The 14,300-nt window shown below is 45.7% G+C and overlaps 1 protein-coding gene across 1 annotated transcript; it reads left to right on the top strand.

Annotated features, from left to right (window-relative positions):
• Positions 1-1,855: 1,855 nt before the first annotated feature.
• On the top strand, positions 1,856-4,004 carry LOC146831029 (GSK-3-binding protein-like). Its single transcript, XM_085605237.1, has one exon. It carries the CDS (start codon positions 2,099-2,101, stop codon positions 2,573-2,575), a length of 477 nt encoding a protein of 158 aa, XP_085461363.1. The 5' UTR covers positions 1,856-2,098; the 3' UTR covers positions 2,576-4,004.
• Positions 4,005-14,300: the final 10,296 nt, after the last annotated feature.

Consider the following 14,300-nt stretch of genomic DNA (forward strand, 5'->3'; position numbering starts at 1 on the left):
CTCTTTGCAGTGTTGGTTGAGGTTGTGCTCGAGTAAGAGTTCTTTTAAGGATTGCATTTGGGTGTTTTTTTCATCATTCCAGTGGAGGTAGAAATCGCCTAGGATTAATATGCATTTGGCATCTGAAAGTGAGCAGTGAGTTACCAGGTCTGATAGGTGGTCGAGGAAGGGGTGAGTGTTGCCTGGGGGTGGTAGAGAAGGTGGAAATTTGTTGACTTATTGTTTTTCAACCGTATGGAGGTGTTGAGATATTCAAAGATGCTGTGAGAGGAGGAGACAGATTCCACCATTGTGATGGTATTCTTGTGGATAATGGCTAAGCACCCGCCTATTTGGTCGATTCTGTCTTTTTTGATGATTGAGAATCCAGGAGGAACTAGTAAGTCGAGGATGGGGTAGGGTGATTCATTGAGCCAAGACTCAGTGATGAATGCAATATCAATGTCACAGTTAAGGATTGTTTCCTCTAGTTCTGTAGCATGCTTGGAGGCAGATCTACAGTTTATAAGTAGGCAGTTGGTATTATTCGAGTTGCTGTTGTGTTTCTGAGAGGCGGGTGCCCTAGGGATATCCGAGAGGTGTGCTGGCGGTCTGGGCGTTAACCTGGGTAGAACAGGGTTTCTCCCGATACCAGTGATCACCTTAATCTTGGAGGTGGGTTCTCTTTTACTGTTTGGTGTCCATTTGTATGTTTTGGCTAGCTCTATCGCTTTGCTGTGCGACATCTTAGGAATAGATTGAATCGGTCTGTGAGCGCGGTTTGTTAAAGGAGTGGTGAGCCAGCTGTTAGGATGATGTTCTGGGGGTTGGAGTAGCCCGAGGGGTAGAGGGGTGAGCAGTGGGCATGGTTGGTGCCGGTTTTGAGGGTCATTAGGATTATATTGATACCTAGTATCACCTTATTTAATTGTTTCCATGTGCCTTAGTCTTTCCTTTAAGTCTGGAGTGGGGATTTGGTGGGGGGGAGTGGCTGGGAAGAGGTGTGAGAAACAGACTCACTATTTATGGTTTTCGGTAAGCTGGCAGTTTTTAGTTCTGCTGAGCCATTTATGGCATGTGTCTACTTTGCTTTTTACTGCACTGGGATTTCCAACCTGATATTTGTTTCAGTTTTACAAAACAGTGTGACTATTTCGATACGTTCGTTTAATATTGTATCGTATTCTTCCTATTTTCAATTTTAAAAAAACATTAAGCAGGCCAAATAATTCAGGAAGACACATTTCAAACCTAATTACAGCATTTCAAAATTAACCTCATTACAATTTGAACTGTGTTTTTCAAAAGGGTAGTGGAAGCAGGCGATAGTAAGATTTGTTAATTCATAAACAGGATCTGCAACATACAAAAGGAACACAACCCAAGGCTTGTTTACCTCCACGCCGAACCGTGGAGGAAAACACCTCCTGTTAGAAGGCGTTACCTCCTTGGAAGGAATTTTCGCGCTCTTGTTTACAATAAGGTCAACATCCGTGGTGATAAACAAGCATGTGAGCGCATGCGCGCCCGAGAGCATTACGTCCACAACACAGCAGCACATGGAGTAGCTGTGGTGAAACAAAGGAAGCGCCGCCTCGTCGTAAACATCACACTGCGCATATTCACGGACTACGCGCAGCGACTAGCTATAGACAGGCAGCGCGAGAAGCCTTTTATCATTTCGCCAGACGAAGCGAGGCGCAGCCTGCCGTAGCCCCGCCTCCTCAGGGTGACACCATGCCCTTGCCTTACAACCAGACACCAAAACACTGTGACGTCGCCCTTCGCATTCTTAGACTTTGAAAGGCTGGGCAGGGCTCAACTGACATAGGGGTGGTGTCTCGTATGTAGTCAGTCGGGCAGCCATTCAGAAGCAAGTCCGGTTGAAGGGATTGGTCGGCAGTGTTCGAAATAAATAACAAGCTGTGTTGCGAGGGGGCGGTCGAATGGAGAACGTGCGTCTCGGGAGCTTTACACACTGGCTGGTTGTGAGCGACACCCCCACGCCGTCTCAGCGCAGTGGTACAGTCGGAGCGGGTGGCGCGTCACTCATTGTTTACACTTGAAAGGCAGCGGCGGAGTGCGGGGCTTGCTGTTGCCGAGCCGGGTCGCCATCACCATGCCGTGCCTGGAGGAGGAGCGCTTCCTGCTGCTTGAGCACTCTGTCACCGTGCGGCCGCAACATGACGTGGATGCACTGGTAGCCCGTATCGGGCAGGCCCTGCAGTTGGAAGGTCCCTGCAGCCGCCCAGGCCACCCGACGCCGCCAGAGCCCGGCTATGGGGCTGGGAGTTCGGCCGTAGCAGCATGTGGCTGCGTGCGTGGTCGTAGCGCCCCTTACGCACTGTGCGCCTCACGAGCCAGTGGGAAGCAATCGCAGCAACACCGGGCGCCGCTGCAAGGAACCGCGGCACCCGGCAAAAAGCAGCTCTGTGGCCGTGGCTGGACACGCGGAGCCGCAGTCAGAGATCGGGGGGACGAGGAGGATCCGCATCGCCTGCTGCAGGAGCTGCTGCTCTCCGGTAACCTCATCAAGGAAGCCGTGCGCCGCCTCCAGCTGGCCGCCTCCTGTACTGTGCCGGAGACTGTGCAGTGACTGAGACCCGGGGCCCGGCGAGGAGAGATCTGCCCCAGGTCTGGTCCAGAGGTGATCGGCCTGGGATCCCCGCAGGCAGATGGCTACAGGGAAGCCCCCGCCACTCACCCCCTACCACCAAGAGAATGTTGTACCAGGGGCCGACTCGAGAAGAGCAGCCCTGGGACAAGGAGATCTGTTCGAGGTAACACGCTTCCACTCCTGTTTGAAAAGAGGGCGACAGGCCGGAAGGCGATCACCGCCTGTGGGAGACGCCCTCGGCAACCAGAGGAGCGACATCTGCCCTGCGCCGAGAGGAGAACTTTGCACCAAGAACTGACAGCAGAGAGTCTGCAGGGGAGGCTTGGACCTGTGCCCTTGGGAGGGTTCACGCCATCAGACTGTGCTTGTTCTCTTCTCAGCCAGACACGTGTTGTACAAGGGGGTAAACCATACTTGAAAAGCAACACTTACGTTTTGTATTCATTTTTAATACCAGGGCAATGAGATTACATGAACTTGGTGCTAATAAGAAGGGTCCGGTTGGGGGCCCTGTTTCCCTAATTGGGTGGGGAAGGTGGTTGGTTCTGGGGATGGCACTACTTCAAGCTGTTGTGGGTGGCTGCAATCGATGTTACTCTTTGTTCTGCAGTGGATAAAAGACTTTCACAGAATAATTGTTCAGGCCCTATAAATAACAGGCACGTTATTTTACAACCGCCAAGTCTAAGTACGTTTAATCAGTGTTTAGGCGCATAGGCTATGGGTTAGCGGCCCTCACCCCTCCCTCGTTTACAGTGAGGACTGGGAGGTTTTTGTTGTTGTTTGGGTAACATAGGACAGGAGGAACTGGAACCTCGCACCATGCAAGGTCATCGGAGGGGATGGGGCGGGGGCGAGATGTGTCTCAGCTTGTTTTGACCATGCGCTGTTTGTGCAGCCGTTGGGGTGTAACCTGAGGACGTGCACATTGGAGATTTTTTGTGTTATCCCAAGAACCGCCCTCCTCCCCTATGTGAATTCTGAGAATTGACTACCGAACAAACAAACTGCTGCCAGCGCGTACAACCACCGAACATGCCTGTCCGGTCCAGGGCTCGCTTTCTGCTTTTTCCAGAACCGCAGTAACCTCAGAGCCCATATGCTTGTTTTTTTTTTATTTTTAATATGTGACACTATAAATGTGAATATCCATCTGTCGCCCAATGCGAGGGATATACTCGCTCCTTTTGGAATGTGACCATGAATGAATGTCCCATGTGATTGATGCTTTTGTTCGCTTCCGAGAATTATTTTTAAATACACCAATGGCTGCATGATGTGGCTGTTGACTAATGGCTCGTTCACTTCGTAACGAAGTGCTTATTTCATAAGTGTTTCCTGAATTCCAGGATGTCATGGCAATGATTTGAATTGTTTGTATGAAATAAACGTGTTTTTAACGATTTAATCTATGTGTGATTAAACGACGGACATACGTTCTACTCACTCGCTTTCTTTCAGGCTGTGCCCACGCAGTGTGTTCTACAGAATCTACGTATTTTGCTTTTTTGTGCGTTTAATGTAAGCCCAGCGTGTATTGATTGAACTAAGATGGTGGGAGGTGTGCACACGCATGCATTAGAACGTACGAGAATGACACGCTCCGCCCATCATGCGTTTCCTGAAAGTGCATTATGGTCCTCATTTTAAGAAAATGCCGAAGCTTTGTTGCCTGTCTAGAAATTGAAAAAAAATATTTTTAACTGCACGTTGCTTTGGGCAGACGGACGAATCTCATTCCGGCTAAGAACAACATCTGGAAGACGAAAGATAAGGGTATAAAAAGAGTCTTGCAAAGTCTTCTAGGTGTTAAAGTGCATTCACTTTAGTAAACGTTTGCTGGTCGGTTCCTCAATTGGACACGTGTTCCACAGTTTTCTTAACTGGTGACGTGTCTGGTCAGACAATCTGCAGGCCATAGTTTGCAATCGCACCAAGCCTGATTGACCCGTCATCCATATGCTGCCGATTATATTACTATCTCAACTGCATTTCCATACCAGACTATGTTGATGTTACTTACCCCTTAGACAAAGCCCCTTGCGCCATGTAGGTGCCTCAGTGTTGGCTCATGTACGGCACACCTGTACTCTCTCCATCCGTCGTGCCAGCTAATGAAAAGAAGCTCCCTTAAATCTGTCACCCTCACACTGCATCAAAGCCACACAATGGACGCATATTTTTCCCAATTGAGCACCCTGCCAAGCAATAAACCTCCAAAACGAAGGGTAACGACATGTGGAGCCACACGTCCATACGCCTAGTGCTAGCCGGATTTAGCTGGCCTCTAGCAGCTGTAAGATGGTACTTCCTATCCTCTGCGGACGCTGTCCAGTATGATTCGCTGCTGGAGCATTTTATCTCTTCTGCCACAGGCTCTATTTGTTGTAATAAACCCTCTTATATATAGATATATATGTCTGAACCAATTCGAGTCCTGTAACTTAAAATCCTTGACGTGGCATATCCGGAGCCAGGAGGGTTCCATGCTATCAGCACGTCCACCCTTAGAGGGCCGAATGTTCTAGTCTAGTGCGTTGAAGCAGAAGCCCCTATACCAGGTACTATCGGCGCTACGCCGATGCCAGTAGGGTTCCCAGCTTTAAAATGCTATGTTATGCATTACCTGGCAGTGGGCCTTGCTATTTACATTCGAGTCGTCGACAGTTCTTAATGTATCACTAAACAAATCGGGTGTCTTCTGTCGAGTTGCGCATTATGTGCGTCTGCTCCGCTCATCAGACGTCATTGTTTTGTTTGCCGATTACATAACGCAATTGTGCGCATATATGCGTATTTCTTAATCCTCGCACCCAGTGCCCTTGTATAAATCATCAGAATATAATTATTGTCCGAGGACTTCGTAGATTGGAAAGAAGTCACCGAGTCGTTTTTCAAGTAATTACCATCACTGATTGCGACACAAAATTCTATTTTGGACTGAACACGAAAACAAACACTGTCACTCGCCCTTGAGGAGAGCCGCGCGGTCATGCCCGTTTCCTTGTTTACATAGTTTGAATGGAACTCGTTCATTGTGATTCACTCAACGGCTTTCCGAGTTTGACTGTTGTACAGGGCGTGGCACAGGGTAGAGACTTGCACACAACATGCTGGAGAGCAAATGGGGGAGTTTTGAATGAGTGAACCAGCACAACCAAGAAGCGAGAGGCATCTTGACAGTGCGTTCGTTATGAATAACTTTTTTTGTAATTAAATTGTTTGTAACATTATTTATTTCGCCTGTCACGGTTCCATTGACTCTTATTGCCGGTTATTCAGTTTCCATACAGTGCTGCTGGAACAGCGTTTGGGCGTGGGAGTTTCTGGATATTGGCACCGCAACTCTAAAGTTGTGAATAAACGAAGGGTCGAAGAGTGCTATGAATGAGCCAATCCCAGCCAGGAGGGAAATGGAGGTACAGCGGTACATATTGGAGCACATTCTGCAAATGTATTATGCAAGGTATAGTCATTTATAGAGAGCACGCACGCCACAATTACCTTCGTGTAACTAAAACACTAGAAATAACTTTACTGCAAACTCGGTTTCGATTGGGAAAGAATGGGTCTTCATTGCTCTTCACAAGTGCAGTTGTCTGTTTTAAAGGCACCATTAGGAAACCTCCTAACCCACATGATACTGCTATGAGCCTTTCGCCTCCCGAAGAACAAGGTGTCCCAGCCTCCACTAGCCATGGGTTTGAACCCTAGGTGGTGTGGAATGACTTTAGGAGTTGGTGCAAGGTGTCCCAGCCTTCACTAGCCATGGGTTTGAGCCCTAGTTGGTGTGGAATGACTTTGGGAGTTAGCGCGAGGTGTCCCAGCCTCCACTAGCCATGGGTTTGAACCCTAGGTGGTGTGGAATGACTTTGGGAGTTAGCGCGAGGTGTCCCAGCTTCCACTAGCCATGGGTTTGACTCCTAGGCGGTGGGGAATGGCTTAGGGAATTAGCGCTCAAACTCCTCGCCAATATGGCACATCTAAAAATTGAGGTGATTGTGTCTCATTTGAGTGGTAAGTGATTACTAGGGATGGTAAAGGAATTTCCTCACTCTGCTGTATGGGAAGCCATCCACCCCTCATCTTTTACAAAGCATGTGCATCAAAGAGGAGCGAGGCCACTTGCTTCTGGCTACAGTTGTGGAAACAGTATTTGAATAATTTAGTCAGTTAAGGGGAAACACCAATGGACATCTTGTGCAAGGAGAAGTCAAAATAATCAAAAGTGATGGCATTGTGAAAGAAGACCAAAGTAGCCCAATGTGCCAGACACGTCCTTTCATCAGATAGTAGACCTAATGTCCCATGAATGTTGCACTTCATTGGAATACTATGTTTTAGTATGTGCTAAATAACCGTCATGACCATGCAAGCACAGTATTTTTTCCCAGAGGCTGGTTTTAAGCAAGCAGAGCTTGGTGGCCTAGGCCAGGTCATGCCTTCAGCCTGTGATTGGCACGTTGAGCCTTGTAGGAGGGACACCATCACCTGTACCATGAAAACTACCCTAGCAAATGCCTAGCACGCTTATATTGTGTCTTCCTCGGCACCGATCATTTAATGAGGTGTGGATTGACACGTTTTTGAGTTTCTATTGGTGCATTTTCTTGCGCTTGGCTAGCCCACGGTCTTGCTTATTTGACTAATACATGTTAGCGGTGGTGGTGATCAATAATTGAGCTATCAAGATTGTAAACTTCCAATATGCGAGAGTGCACTATGTTCACGCAAAACGTGCACATATGTAGCCGTGTGGGTTCAGTGGCGCTGCGCAAGCTCGGGTCAAGCACAGTTTCTGCACCTCTGGTTGGGGGCAGGGGCAGTATTGCTGCACTTCTCATGAATGACTGGGCTCTGTGGCCCGCATCGGATCCTTCCGAAATGTGCAATTTCGTTAACTTGCTTTAACTACTGACACAAAAGCCACTCTCACACCTGCAACAGCATTTATTTATGTTCATGCACATCTCTGTATTTGTTGCTTGTGGGGCATACAGTGAGTCCTCCACAAGGCAAGTCTTTCCAATTAATGTTACAAGTGTTGCCAATGAGATTGATATTATATGTGATTATAAACTGTCCTGGACGTAGCACATGTGATGAAAAGTGCATGTTTTGACACGAAAATCCCAAAAGTGTGTGGCGCGCTTGAAGTGTGCCCATCCTACTGCGGTGCCACAACGTTTTGACTGGAAATAATAAGCTTTTATATTAGTACAGGGGATACCAATACCATGGGTAGAAACCATAGCATTCAGTACGATGAAAACCTGTTGAGTGCCCACGATCACAAAAGCAAAAGAAGCATGCCGACACCATCCTAGAACTATGGCTCCAAATAAAATATGACTCAGTAAATCTGATGGAAACCGCTATTTCCGCTACTTTTAGATTCACTGCTGGTAACTGAGGAAATTATTGGTGGTAAAAACGAGACGTCATTTTTTCTCTGCATTTATCAAAAATGATTTTCTTGTGGTAATGGAAACGGTTTTCTGTGTCACTGATGCTGTAAAACTGCAACACCTAAGCAGTTTCACAGCTAAATTAAATACCCAAGTATGTGTGAATGTATAAGAAGAACTCGTAAATTACATCACTTAAATATAATACATTGGGCTTCTCCATTATGTTAGAAAGTACAATGATTTGGGGTTTGCAGTTCTATCAATTTTAAATGAAAATAGGCCATATTCGAAAGAGACAAAACAGGAATATGTTTATTTTTTTGCATCAAACGAATGAAACCGAATTTGTGGGTTTTTTGACCCTACTAACATATTTACTCTCCCCACTCTTCGTGTTTACTTTCAAGTCCCCACAGTACATCTATATTTGAAATACATGTAAAGATTTTTTTTGAAAGCGTGCACATTTTTTATTCCGAGGTGTCTTGTGTATGGTAGCTGCTTCCACTTACTAAGATCAGCTACAAAATGGCAGCCAGTCAAGGGAAGGTAAACCGAGATCTCAAAGTTAACAAAACAATTACAGCTCTCCCGTTGAACAAATAGCATTCCAAGCCTTTTTATTGCAGAGCTTCAATATGACCTTCTTTAAAGTTTTGTGGAGGTGCAGCAGCACCCACGGCACCCATACTCACAATTCCACTGATGTGGTCACACAGAGCAATTGTGAGCACAGTGCTCATGCCAATGGGCCCTCTAGACCTCCTGCTGCTAGCATGTCAGTGTTTTCTTTTCCTTTTCTCCTTGTTCATTTTTAACATGCCACCCTCGGCGGATGGAATGCTCTAATAGCCCTGTAGCAATTCTACTTCCGGTGTTAGCAGTTAAAGGGCCCCGAACTCCAGAAGAGGGCCTCTAACAACCGTTATAGCCCCTGGCAGTAGGTTACAATCTTTAACGGTTAGCTCTGGGTACTTGATTGGCTTCAGGGGACCTTTCAACATTTCAGTGTTCTACTAGATCACAATAATACACAGCACTGTAAGGTTGTGTCTGCAGTTGCAGGAAAGGATACCGCCTTTCCAAGATAGGAAGATACGAGCTGATCCCTCCTCATCACATTACCGTACAAGAGTCCTATCACAAGGTCAGTTGTGAATGCAAGGATAGGGGTTTGCCAGCTCACAGACCCACCAGAACCCCCAAATGGAATATCTGTGTGACAAAGGGCCAGATGTATGAAGATAAGTGTTTGTGATTACCAAATAGCAAATTTTTGTGATCCGCTATTTGGTAATCGCAAACAGCAATGTGCAAATGTCTGTTTAACACATTTTGCGATTCCCAGTGGGACGCAAATAGACCTACCTCATTGATATTCACAAAGTAGGTCTCGGTTTGCGACCCATTGGGAATCGCAAAAATCACAGATGTTGGCCTTCTGGGGTCAGCAGACCGCCATGTCTGTGATTGCTTTTCTATAAAGCAATGTTTTAAAAAAAATTATTTTAATTTTAAATGCAGCCTCTTTCCCTTAAAGGAAAACGGGATGCGTTTAAAAAAGAAAAATGAAAAGTTTACTGTTAATTTTTTAAGAGTATCCAGTGGTCCCTGAGACCACTTCCTGCTCTTTTTAAAAATGTTTTTAGAAACATTCCGAAATGTTGCCACCATAGGAGAAACGATTAATTGGCCATGAAATTATGCATGGCATAATATCTCTTGTTACCCTTTCTCAAGGTTGTGGTTATGAATGTTTCCAACGGAATGTCCTCAAATATGGGTCAATTATGTTACGTGGTTCTGATGACATCCAAAGCCACGAGGCAGAAGGCACAATGGTTTGTAAATGTGACCAGACCACCGAGTTTGCAATACATATGGGCTAATGTATCAATACCCTGCTGTACATTATAACAATATTGCTAGCCACGAGGAGCTAGTTCCTTTGCAAGGTACTGAACTCCGAGTCGACTTACAGTATCACTTCAATGTACAGCAGAAGCTATTTTATTCCTTATAATACACTTCGCACCTTCAACCTTCCCTCAAGTTGCTTATACTTTTGGCAGCTTGCTCTTTAATGTTCATTGCAGAAAAGAATATTAAAAGCAAAAACTGTGGTAAAAAATTGAACTGATCAAAAAGCAGTTAGTCGTGAAAAAAACACTAGAATCCGTTTAATGCAAGTCAGATTAAAACAATTGCTGTAGCTCAGAATGTGGAGAAACATGTAATGGCCTATACCATAGAAACAATAAACATATTGTCATGAACACCTCCATTCTGCTGATTTTTTTTTCTTCTGAAGAAGGAAAAACCAGTTCCTGTTTTCCTCATTAAAACAACAGCTTTAATTATGTTCCATGCCTTGCCTTTCACTCCTGCTGCTGACTGTTGCAGCAGGCACTATGGAGTAAGAAATCAAGTGTAAAAACTCATTACATTTAAGGAAATATGTCATTCCTTTATTACAGATGACTACATATGTTACACATATATTATAGGACATATTATACATAGTACCTGTTGTGTATTTTTTTTATTACTCTACATTTTTATTTTCCGACAGCTTAAAATGCTTCTTCCTGAAAAGTTCAGCTAGCAATGGGCATCAATTGGAAGTGGAATGCTTAGGCTTTGTTTTTTTCAACAATTTATTTAAAAAAGTTAAACAGTAATCCGTGGTAAGGGCCAGACGATTTAAACGATTCTGTGACTGCAGCATTCACAGCATAATTATGGATTTAAGAGTATTGCTGCATAATTTGGATATTTCCCCAAATCGTTGTTTTAATTTCAAACAGATAAAAACAATACTGATGAGAATGTCCTGCATAATCCTAGTAGCCCTGATGATGTTAAAGCTCTACAAAGTGGTTAGGTGCCGGTCAACGTTATGATGATAAGATCTGTATTTTACAGGCAAACTGGAAATAATTCATGGCTCCTGAAATATGGACTTTTATACTACTGCATATTGTGCAATAAAAGTATCAAAACCGCCACTGTGTTCGAAATGTGTATATACATATACATACATATATACATGCAGAACACAGTGGCGCTTCGCACGGTGTACTTCTAGTTTGGGCATAGGAAATAGATTTTTTTGTTCTGGCACTTCTTTGGTGCCGGTTGAAGACGCTTTAAGAAATGTTCCCAAAAAAGGTTCATCCACCTTAGTCAGCTCCTTCCTGGAAAGTTTTGGGGTGATCTGTCAAGTGGGGCTGAGAAAAATAGGGGCGGGGGGATTCTCAAAACGGAATCACACCAAGTATGACAGAAAGCTAGATCTTTCTGCAGAAGGCACGCTTTTTGTGATTTGGTGAAAATCCTTTCATTCATTTGAGAGACATTAAGCTGCAAAATTTATAGATATCTAGCCACACAGGAGTAGCAAGGGAATAAGTGGCAAATGAAGCATTCTGATTGGCTGGTCCCACAGGACTGTGATCTGTGATTAGATGGACGCCACATGAAGAGAAATATTGAGGCCGCCATTTTAGAATTTGAGGACTCAGTCGCCATGTCCTGTATATTAAAATAAAGCACCATAGAAGATAGCAGGGTAGGAGGTAATCTGGCAGTTGTTGCAGGGTTCTAGAGAGGACTGCCCCAACCCCGGCTTAAATTACAAAAAAAATAAATAGTTTCTCTCTGGGTAGCATGCTACTATCCTTAAAGTGTTTCAGTGCCTCCTCTGGGTAGAATAGTATCAGAAGAAGGATATGCCCCATGAGAACTGTGGACACACATTCATAAGAGTAGCAAATGGCCACTCCTTTCTGGGCAAACAGACAATTGCTTAAACATCAAGAACCATTCAATTGTAATGTTTCCCCATTTTTCATAGATAAGTATGCTGCAGAAGTGCAACCAATGTAACAGTGAGAGGGTGATTGAGGGCCTACGCACATTGGTACACTTCTGGACATTGCTGCCACTGTCTCGCATAGGCCGAGTGTCAGTCGTGAAGATGGTGTTTTTGCCCCGGTGCCACTATGTTCTCCAGCATCCTTTGATGTGCTGTCCCGGGCGTGGCAGAGTGTTACTGTTCCATATGACGTTACAACTGAAGGAGGATGGATTGGCGATCCCTGATCTGGAGCAGTATTATCTGGCTGCTCAGATACAACACGCAGCATACTGAATGGGCGGAAAAGCCACTTGGGAGAAATCTATGCTGGGTGATTAAGAGGGCCTGCCGACCCTACTGAAGCTCTTGATGGGCAGGGGCCTTGCGTTGGTTAGACATACTGCTTCCTTGTGAGAACGTACTGTCAAAAGTGTTCTGGGGAGGGCGCCGTTTGCTTGTGAATAGGTCTTCTGGGGCCTTCCTGTATTCCGAGTGTTGGGGATATGGTAGACTTGATGGGCAGTCGGGCGAGTGGCTGCGAGATGTTCCCTAATGAAGAATCGATTACCTTTGAGGCAACACAGGAGAGCTTCGGAGTGGAGCTAGGCCACTTCTTACAGGATGGACTTTAAAGACCACTTTGCAAGGTGATTTTTGGAAATAACACTAAGATCCATTTTCGAAAATTAGTGCATCATTGCGCATTGAAATTACATTGGGCCAGTTGTTCTGGCAAAAACATGATAAGCTACATAATTCCACTTAAAATCCCCGGTCACCTTTTCTCTACATATATCTAGCTCTAATTTCGATCCCCAAGGGCTCTATTTTAATATCTCTCTTCTCTCCTCAACTAATCTCTGTCCCCACTGCTTCTCTCAACTTTTCCCCTACTACCTCTTTTTGTTTGCTGCTGCATCTATCTTCTCCTTCCCATCTCTCCAGCTCTCTCTTGCTGTTTCTATTTACTCTCCTTTTTTTCTCTCCTCTCCTGTTCTAGAACCTCTTCTCTGTACTTCTTAATATTGTTTATTCTCTCCTGAGCTTATTCTCCATAGACCATGTATGGCAACTGAAACTTTCTCTTTGCTGTATATGGCTGTATATGGCCATGCACAGCCACTGCCACCTTTCTTTAGCCACTGTGCATTTTGCTGTTGCTCAGTCCCTTAAGCCTACTATCCTGTGGATGCGATCCTTACCAGAGACTGCAGAGGGCGCTGTTGCACTTCCGCAGGCCGAACGAGTAGTGGCGACGGGCAGCGAGCGGAGCTGACCGGGCAGAGGCTAGGAGCTCGGAGCTCGGAGCAAGGAGCGACCTAGGACAAGGCAGGGGGAGAGGTGTAGGAGGAACCACCCCGTCCATCCCTCGCTCGCAGCCAAGTCTTGTCCCTGGGCCTCGCAGGTCGCCGCATCCAGCTGTGCCCGGCTTCGATCTACGGCGATCTACGGTGTCAGGGGGGTTCGGAGCAGCAGGAGCCGTGGGCATCTAACGACCAGGCAGGTGAGTCCGCTGAGTCCACCGAGATCCCTGCCTCGCCTGCAGCTGTTGCCCCACTGTCACTCCGTTCCTTAATCCGCTCTTTGACCCTCTGCCTCCCGCTGTATTGTTGACAGAGCCCGACACTCGGAGTTCGTCCTGGGAGTCTTGGGCATCTGACTCCCACTGTTCCTCCTGTGGTGCTTCGGGGAGTGGAGTGAGTCGGCACGCCAGAGGGTGGAGAGCGGCGGCGGCCAAAACAGTGGTTACATAAGAAAAAATCAGACTGTCCACAGCCTCCACAGCCTCCTTGTAACCAACAGCAGAGAAAAAAAAAAAGGGGAAAAATATCGACAACACCAACAAAAAAGCACAATTTAACAACCCAGCAGATAACAACTAATGACTAAAGGTCCAACCAGCCAATTAAGGAAGGAAACCGGCGTATAACTCGTGCAAAACTACCACTACTTCCATCATTCTAATCTCAGTTTCAGTCTCAGTCTATTTCTTGGCTTCACCCTCAACAAAAAAAAAAAAAAAAAACGTAAGCACCTCACAATTAAAGTACTTACCGACCAAACAAAACCCTCCTGGACAGAAAGTTACCTAAAGTAACAGCAATTCAATTAACAAACAACAGAAGCCAGATAAAGGAATCCCTGAGAAATACAAAGTTTCCGCCAATCCACAAATAATCCTTTACATCAAAGGGAAACAAGAACCCTGAGCCGGCTGAGGTACATAGAATCCCCCCCCCCCCCCAAAAAATAAAATAAATAAATAAATAAAAACAAAAACCCAATAGTTCCTCAGGAATTTGCGCCAAATTAAGCACGCCATGAGGTCAGGCAAAATTAGGAAAACAACCGATAATGACAATGCACCTGCCAAACGACGAAGGGCCAACAAGCGGAAATTTAACACCGACACAGACACAGTCACTGTGCCGAC

This window comes from Triturus cristatus, chromosome 5_1 (assembly GCF_964204655.1).
Source record: "Triturus cristatus chromosome 5_1, aTriCri1.1, whole genome shotgun sequence".
In the NCBI taxonomy this organism is placed as follows: Eukaryota; Metazoa; Chordata; class Amphibia; order Caudata; family Salamandridae; genus Triturus; species Triturus cristatus.

What these genes read in the sequence shown, in the direction of transcription:
- LOC146831029 (XM_085605237.1), top strand. Translation starts at nt 2,099, where the DNA reads ATGCCGTGCCTGGAGGAGGAGCGCTTCCTGCTGCTTGAGCACTCTGTC.